Source organism: Rhamphochromis longiceps, linkage group LG4 (assembly GCF_057381845.1).
Source record: "Rhamphochromis longiceps isolate RC_006_pf linkage group LG4, R_longiceps_female_GT1.1, whole genome shotgun sequence".
NCBI lineage: Eukaryota > Metazoa > Chordata > Actinopteri > Cichliformes > Cichlidae > Rhamphochromis > Rhamphochromis longiceps.
This window is the reverse complement of record NC_140560.1, coordinates 20,346,650-20,355,911: the sequence shown is the minus strand read 5'-3', so window position 1 is coordinate 20,355,911 and position 9,262 is coordinate 20,346,650. Positions and strand designations below refer to the sequence as shown.

General features: G+C 40.1%; 1 protein-coding gene across 2 annotated transcripts; it reads right to left on the bottom strand.

Moving 5' to 3' along the window:
• Nucleotides 1–1,452: 1,452 nt before the first annotated feature.
• Nucleotides 1,453–7,186, bottom strand: LOC146671468 (somatostatin receptor type 5-like). 2 transcript variants are annotated; one of them, XM_085403672.1, is made up of 5 exons: nt 6,903–7,186; nt 4,815–5,294; nt 4,592–4,739; nt 4,140–4,478; nt 1,453–2,886 (listed from the first exon to the last, which is right to left on the bottom strand). In XM_085403672.1, exons 2-5 carry the CDS (start codon nt 5,255–5,257, stop codon nt 2,812–2,814), a joined length of 1,005 nt encoding a protein of 334 aa, XP_085259798.1. In that variant the 5' UTR covers nt 5,258–5,294; nt 6,903–7,186; the 3' UTR covers nt 1,453–2,811. The 2 variants fall into 2 exon arrangements, with proteins under 2 accessions (XP_085259798.1, XP_085259797.1); XM_085403671.1 differs by having other exon boundaries at nt 1,454–2,886; nt 4,592–5,294.
• Nucleotides 7,187–9,262: the final 2,076 nt, after the last annotated feature.

Genomic DNA, 9,262 nt, shown 5'->3' with positions numbered 1-9,262 from the left:
TCACCCATTCCCTTCAGGTTGCACTGGGACTGACATTTTTCCAAGTCTTAAAAACCACTTTAAATGTTCATATTAATGGCTGAATAATTAGAATTTAGAATATCAACCTTTCTGACATTATTTTTGCTTTTGCATGATTTTCTTACACTTCTTAGATTGACAGAGAATAAAATCCTTTCCTGAAATGATGAGACGGTTTTTTAGCACCTTTGACACCCTGTCAGTGTTAATGTGGGGATATTATGTGGTTGTTAATGTCATTGCGTCTTTGTATGTGAAAACCCTGCCCAACATTTGTATAATCCTCCTTCCTGTTAAACATAAAATACACTTTCAACAGGTTTAAGGTGCTGAAAACATTCTTAGGAGATTTTGGTCCATATTGACTTGACATCCAAAGGTGCTTATTGTCAACTTCAAGACACTGGTTTGAGGTGGTTTGATCTTTATGACACGGTGTGTCATCCTGCTGGAAGCAGCCATCAAAAGACTGGTACATTGCAGTCATGAAGTGGTCAGCATTAATACTCATGTAGGCTTCGGTGTTTAAAATTTCTCAGTGAGCTAATATCCCCTCTACTATTACACCACGACCACCACCAGCCTGAACTGTAAAAACAAGGTAGGATGGAACCATGTTTATTGTTTATGCCAAAAGTCGCAGTAGAAACTCATCAGACCAGACAACGTTCTTAAAATCTTCTGTTATCCAGTTTTGATGAGCCTGTTTCAACCTGTAGACTCAGTTTGCTGTTCTTAGCTGAAAAGACCTGGCACCTAGCATGGTCTTCTGCTGCTGTGGACCATCTGTTGATGCTGTTTTGCATACCTTTGGTGCAATGAGTTATTTGAGTTACCATTACCTCTCACAATAACAAGCCCGCTTTCTCTTTCTCTGACCATTCTCCGTTAAGCTTGGAGATGGTTATGTGGGAAAGTCCCAGCAGTTTCTGGAATACTCAGTTGGTGGCTGTCTGGTACCAACAACTGCGGTACATTCAAAGTCACCTTTCTTCCTCATTCTGATGCTCTGTTTGAACTTCAGCAGGTTATCTTGCATGTTTATGTGTCTAAATCCACTGAACTGCTGCAGTGTGATTGCCTAATTAGATAATTGTGTTAAGGAATTTAGCAGGTGAACAGGTGTGCCTGCCAAGAGGCCCAGTGAATGCACATATCACAACTGTGCACTTATAATACATCCTGCTGTGTGTCAGCCCCATTCCATATCTACAAATTAGAGAATATACAAACATGTTGCTACTTTAGAAATATTAGATACTTTGTTTTGATGTATGCATTTTATATGTCTAACAGCTCTCATACCAGTGTTTACTTACTATTTGACCATTTTCCTTCATAAGAAAAATGAGACAGCTACTCCCCTTTTACTACTCCTATGAATGGAAGGAATAATGCATAAAAATATTAACATTTACTATCAGATTCAATGGGAACGTGCTGAAACATACATCTGCTTTTATTTAAAAAAACATACAATCACAGTTAGTGGAATAAATGTACATATAATGCAACTTTGTAATATATATATATATATATATTACATATATATACAATTAATTTTGTTTAGTTAGTTACTGTTCTTACTGTCTTGGAGCAACTGTGACCATGGAGATGCAGAGTAACAGACGTCACCGTTTATTAATGGTCAAAGTAGCTTCACTATTTTTTTCCTTCGTATAGGTGACCCATATACAACACATTTAACTTTCATATGCATAACAAACTCAAATTCACTCGTCTTTTCATAATTCACAGTGCTTTGAACACAAAAAAATTCCCTTGTTCCATTCTCACCTGTAAGGCTTTCACAAGTCCACCTGGATTTTTAACCAAGCTCAAAGTCACGACTGGTCACATGCTTTTTGCTTGACTCATGTTACAAATATAAGACGGGTAAGTGCTGCTCAGCAGGTTTGTCCACCAGGTTGAGAATGCTGCTTTACTTCCCCGTGTTGTCCACTCCAGTCTGTCAGACTGACTTTAATATGTCCCAAAAAACCTGTCACATGAAAATCCACCGTAACAGTCATGACCATTCAGCCAGCTTTACATCAATCAACAAGACAGTCACAAGTCTAGTAACAGCAGTACAAACCGAATACTGTAAATTCACAAATTAAAGAACGAACAGTGTCTGAGATAAAGCGGTACAATAGGAGCCCGGGTCAAAGATGGCGTGAATGTAAGGCTAATACCTGATACATGAATATACGTTCAATCTAACGTCATTAAAATGTATACCGGTATTTCCACAGAACTGATTAACTACTTTGTTATACACAGTTTATTTCTAAAGGAATGCTTTCACTTTTCAAAAAAATTAACCTAATTTTCTTTTAAGCTGAGCACTAAAAGACCCCTCTTGTTTTTATCACAGTTACTTCAACACAGAAAAGAGTATGATAGTTGTTTAGTCCCAAATGCGCTCAGTAAGGTAAAGTCAGTACTTTCACTGAAATGCACATTTGACTGAATTAACAGGTAACAGCACCATGACAAGCTAATAGAGGTGAGAAAGCATGGGGTCTAATAATGCAAATTGAAAATTTTCAGCATTTTGTAATCTGATGACGTTTTCTACGTCATCATGACATAAACTTATGCCTTGTATAACACAGTCAGTCTAGTACAAAGTCCATAAAAAATATGCTGCAATGACTTCTTTTTACTCCTTTGAATGTTCCACTCAGGAAGAAATGATCATTAATAAAGGCAGGTTATTAAATGACAAGGGAGAAAGCATCCAGGTTCCATGTGGTATCAAAACAGTACATAGTGGATCAGCAGTCATTGGCCATTCACCACATTTTTTGTATTGAGAGGCTCACTGTGAGCGGTCCTGAGATCCTTCAGCTGGACGGACTATGGAGACAAAAGCAGGCACAATACTGGATTAGAGATGCAGTAAATGCAGCAATGGAAAACATATACATATAGATCTGGATCTGGGTAAGTATTATTACAATTTTCAGACTTATTCAAAAGTACAAGCTGATATTTGCAATTCAGAGACAGGAAGGCATTTAGTTGTGTTGACACATTCACATGCGCTAAAAAAAGTGCTCAGAAGTTTAGTGTTTCTAGGAAATGCCATTATCTTGAAAGATCTCAACACATATCTGGGCAGGAATGCAGAGGCATATTTTCAGAACTAATCTGTATTCCAGTGAAGGATTGCGTTACTCAATAATATTTCTACTTAATTTTAGCTTGTTTAAAGTGTAACTGATCATTAGACTAACCCTCAAATAAGCCTCTTCAACTTCTTCTTACTCAATGAAATAGAGATATAACGCTTGTTATGAGCTAGCTCTAACCAGACTAGAAATACAAGTGGAGGGTAAGGGTTCACGGGTAACCAAGAGAACAACATCAATATCTCCACTTTGAAGAAACATGCCTCACAAGTTCAGATGAAATGGTACCTGCATGAAAAATGCCCGAGTGTCAATGGTAAACATGTGTTTCTTGGCCTTTCTTGGATTCTGGCCTTCGAAGCAGAGTTGGCAGAAAAGCCACATCAATTAAAAGGAACCGCTTGAGACGCACAAATGTACACAATGTGCAGATGAAGACTGTAAAAATAGCTTGTTTCAGGGCTGTTGTGAGTGTTTTATATATGTTGAGAAAAGAAAAAAAAAGGAAAAGAAAATCTACCCATTTTTCTTTGCTAATCCAATTCATGGCTGCAAGTGCCATGGGAGGTAGACCCTGGATAGGTTGCAGGACCAATACAGAAAGACAGATAACCATTCATGTTCACATTTACACGTGCAGCCAATTTATAAAAGCCAATTGTCCTTGCATGCATGTTTTTGCACTGTGGGAGGAAGCTGGAGTATGTGGAGAGCAACCACGTAGGCACCGTGAGAACATGCACGGATTTAACACCCAGGACTGTCTAGTGCTAACCAGCCAATGCAACCTGTAAGCTGCGGACAATAACCTAAAATACAGCTGTAATCTATGCAAAAACTTTGCACCTAATTGGATCAATAAAAAGGGTTAGGTGACCCCCCGCCACCGCCACCACCACCCCTTCAAGTGTTAGTGTCTTACTGTTCCTATTAAAACTTTGCACAAATGCTGTATGAGAAAACAGGATATTGGTTTACCTTGGTATCATTCTGTCTACCCTGCAGCACCTGTGCAGCTCTGGCAACATTTGCTTTCTGAAAGCAGAGCACTTTCTGGAAGCTCTCTTTGAAGTTTTTGGAGAGGAAAGCATAAAGAAACGGGTTGGCACAGGAGTTGACGTAGGTGAGGATGACCACGGAAAAGTAGATGTCCATACTGTGCTCAGGGATGATATGAATCAGGTTGACAATGTTGGTGGTGTAAAAGGGAAGCCAACAAAATACAAAGACCAGCACGATGATGACCACCATGCGTGTCACCTTGCGCTCGGATTTGCGCCGCTTAGTCAGGCCTGCACGTTCACGTGCTGACCTCACCTGAAAAGGAAAATTAAAAGAAAGTTTTAATGAGAGCGTGAGAGCAGAATCTCAGCAGAATAACAAAAAAATATATTAGCTAAGTCACAGGGTGCTTTTATTTGTCACTTTACCTTAATGACAATGAAGAGGTAGCAGAGGCAGACAACAATCAGAGGACCAAAGAAGCTCAGGATAGAGGTGTAGAGGATGAAGACAGCAGACCACACATCATGTGGTTCAGGCCAGCTCATGTTGCAGGTCTTAAAGTCCTCCTGTACACTTGAGAAGATGATGACTGGCAGAACAATCAGGAATGACACAACCCAGACTATGCAACTAGTTATCTTCGCCAACCTTGGTTTCCGCCATTTAACACTGCGAACAGGATAAACCACGAAAAGGAAGCGATCGATGCTCATCAGTGTCAGGGAAAAGGTGGATGCAAACTGGCTCATAGCATCAGCAGTCATGCTGATCTTGCAGACAGCTTCTCCAAATGGCCAATAGGAAAGCACGCTGTTGGTCCCTATGAAGGGAATCCCCAGAATGTAGAGTTCATCCGCCACAGCTAAGTTCAGGATGTAAATGTTAGTTGCTGTGTTCATTTTTGCATAGCGGGCCATCACGTAGATGGCCAGTGTGTTACCCAGAAAACCCACGATGAAGACGATGGTGTGGATGATGACAATGACCTTGTTAAACGGTAGCAGCATGGTGGTGTTTGAGAAACTGTCCGCAGTAAAGTTGTAAGTGGAAGAGATGCTGACATTCTCAAATATCCCACTGTAGTCCTCCATCTTCAAGGAGGTAGAGCTGATGTCCACTGGAGTTATGCTAGAAAAAGTCACAAAAGAGAAAAAGACAGAGTTGTACAATTATTATACCACAAACCTAAATCACCCCGTAAATGTTTTCACTGCTGCAAATGCATTTGCAGTGCTGTTAACAATCTGTGTGCTTTCTATGAGGTTGTTATCTGGATAGAGAGTTCAGAAGTCTGCATACATGACAGTCACTCTCTAGCCATAAATGTACCAGAATATTATTAATGCTACTTGCACACTGGTGCACACTGACACGGTAGTGAGTAAAGTTCTGTTTGTGCACCTCTGCTGCTGCAGTGCATATGAAAAGAGCTATAGTTTATTATATTGTGGAGGATTTACTATTCTGTAGGTTTCTGCTTTAGGAACTCTATTTTTGCTGCCCTTTGGATCACAGAGAATCAGCAACATATGGGGAGAGCACCGATTTCTTCATATTTACCAGGAGAAACTCTCCAGTGAATACTCTGAGTGAGAGAGAGAGTAAAGAAAATGCCTCCCAAGGCTCTTGAGTTCACTTCTTCTCACATATGCTCACTGCTGCAATCAAAACAGTTGCCACTTCACCAGAACAGGCAGCCGTGATCATCATTTTATGTGTTGTGGCCAGCACAAGCATTACGTATTTGATTACATTCGCTTTTTATATTAAAGAAAAAGGACATGATAATCTATATTGCATTTTCACAGATCTAGGAGGATTCTTCCCTTTGGTTTAACCCCCCCCCCCCAACCTTTAAGTGAGATTTTTTAATGTATATTTGTTTGAGGCGCTAAACTAAACCAAAACGATGTAATTCAAATGAGAGATATTTTCAAAAGCTGGTACAGATGCAAAGCTCAAAGCAAAACTGCAGACTAACTTCAGCTGAACCAATTCATCAGACATAAAGAGAGTAAAAAGTGGCAAAAACAATCAACTTTCTTCTCCTATTTACAGCTTCTACCTTTTTTTTATGTTGTTGTTGCTGTTAAAAACACCCCAAAACCTTCAAACTGGTATTCTGTTTCATGTTGGCATCTCAAAGTTGCCCCCAGGCGCCATAAACGTGTCACACGATGTAAAACAACAAAGAGTAATGATGGCAACGACCAAAGCAGCCAGCATTCTAATAGTTAATAATCCGCGCACTTGTAGTAACTGCTCCTTCGGTAGCTCACTTAAATAATCTTATAACTGCCTGTTGTCGGGCGTTCCCAGCTGAAGCTGTGAAAATTTGTTGCACAAATAAATAGTGTGACGTAAATATTAACCGAAACACGCTGAAAAACAAAGGAGTGACGCGCAGCCCGCAGTATAATGTTGAGAAAACAAAATATGTCCAGCCCCTGAGCCTTCAGGCTGCTTTAAGCTTGCCATTTTTGTTTTCCACCATAGCCCCCAGTTAAGGGAGACAGTTTAACCGTTCATATTCATATTCAATAAACGAAATCAACTAAACTACTACTTTCATAAATAAAACTTTAAGGCTTCTTGAACATTTTTCTAAGCATGACAACGTATTTTTGCCCACTTTTGGTAAATATTAGTTAAACTATTAAAATACCTCTTCGAATATTCTTTAAACTCAGTCTAAGTTAACATGTAATTCATGTCCAAGCATTTGCTTCCACCAACCTGTGCGCTCCCGTGCGCCTCTCCACGACCCAGCGCGTCTTAGGCACTCATGCGCTTTTGGAAACGCCAACGCTCCTTTCACAATTTCTTTTAAACAGGAAGCATCTCACTTGACTTCTCATTTTGTGCCATCTTCCCGAAGTCTCCGTGGTCCAGTCTCCATAACCAGCCACGCCAAGACTGCTGTTATCTTCGCCTCCCCACGATTTTCCTCAAGCTTCTTCTAGAGAAGAAAACCCAGTGTGCGGAGAGATGCTCTCCTGCAATGATGAGAAGGTCTTGTAGTATCCACGACTCACTGTGAGTGTTAATGTGTGGGGAAACTTCGTCCCGCCTTCGGATGAGGAAGCCCCACCCACGAGGTCAGTTGTTGGTATAAAAGCATGCATTACAGCCCTCCTTTCCTTTAATTTTTTACTGCGACTTTTATTGCCGCCCTTTAGGTTAATGATAACATGACACTTTTACCATTATTGTGAAAATAGTGGAGGGAGATGGAGCAGTGCCAAGCTCCAGCCAGAGGAATAAATTACCTTGATGGTGGCCTTGGGCACCTGAGATATTAGAGCAAAAGGAAAAGGGAAGGAAAGTGGAAGGGAGGGTGAGGGTGCACTTTTGAGGAAGACATTTGATGATAATTGTGTGGGAAAGCTGCCTAATTTCAAGCAATTAGTTTCATGTTGTTGTCATCCAGGTCAGTGCAGCGTTAACACACACACACACACACACACACACACACACACACACACACACACACACACACACACACACACACACACACACACACACACCACATATGCAGGCAGAGTGCGCTTGCAGAGGCACACTCACACAATGCCCCGCTCATGTCATTAGTGTCGTGTCTGTATCAGGCTAAAACACCACACAGGGACATCAGTGACTTCTCACAGTTTGAAAGGTCCAGTTCACTGGTTCAAACCAGATCAACTGTTTATAAGTAAACACTGCCGGACAGGTGTGCACAGAGGCTTGCCCTGAAGGGACAGGTGGTGTGTAGGGGCATTTAGGATACCAGGATAATGATAAGGCTCATTTATACTAAGCTCTCACCAATGCAGGCTCATGGGTTCAAATTTTATACAGCCAACGTTTTTGTTTTTGTTTAGTTTTTCCAGAACTAAAGAGCTTCACAAATGCTTTTTACTTTATAGAAAACTAAACAAATGAAAAGTTGCTAAACTGGTCTGTAACTATTAACAGCAGGACTATTAAAGAGGAGCTCAAATACAGTTTAGATGTCTAAACTGTGGCTCCAGCCAAAATCTGGTGCAGTGAAGGTTAGAATAAAGTCAGCATACCAGACATTTCTAAACTTCTCCTCAGAGACTGCATTAGCTGCTAGAAGAAAACACCTGGATCTTTCATCCAGCTGCATTGTTCTTACTGAGGGATGCAGATTTATTCTGTCTTTTTGTCGAAGGAACGCTCTTTGCATTCCTTCTGTTCTTTATAAAACTGTGTAATAACTCTTCTTTCTGTTACAGGTGAACACGTAAGATTACACACACGTATTTCCGCATCATATGCAGACCAAATTTAATGCTAACCAAATAATCACACTATCATTTGAACTATGGCAAACTGTTGTCATGTATTGAAACAAACCAAATTAACCCAGTTTACTATATGTTAAACTTTGACTCTCTCCTTCAAGGTCAATAGATTTGAAGGTCAAAATTATTATGATGTCATACAGAGCTGTTATAAACTGTGTTTCTTACTGCCATATTTTGTATTGACAACATGTAAGCATGTAGAGAATGATATCTAGAGATTCTAAATATCACATTATAGGAGACATGATGTCACGTTTGACCTCTGACCTTCCAACATCTGTCATGCTATTCTTATATGTCACTACACTACAAACTTCTTAGTGTATGTTTAAAGAGCACACATACACACAATACAGTACTACTGCTCAAAGAGTGAGCTGCCTTGGCAGTGGTTTGCACTCTCGTAGTGCTTTCTTTTTCATTTAATTTAATTTAATTTAGTTTTTCTGTATTATACATGTCATTTACTCATGAAAGCATCTTTTTTCCCTTCATTAAACGATGAATGATCTATGAATTAGGGTTGATCTGATATCCTCGTGTTGGTGTTGTTCCCAGATCATCATACTAAATGTTGTTCCAGGATCAACATTGCAAGTGACCAATCAGAATGTTGTGACGTCATACTCTTGCGACTTCGGGAAAAAACGGCGTAAAACAAAAAACTGTACTAAAGCTGCGTGAAACCGCCTCTGTCCGCCGATCAACGGACCCTGACCCTGACCCTAACCGTAACCCTTTAATAAACGGTAAGCAAAATTGATATTGTCCTTGCAACATTGG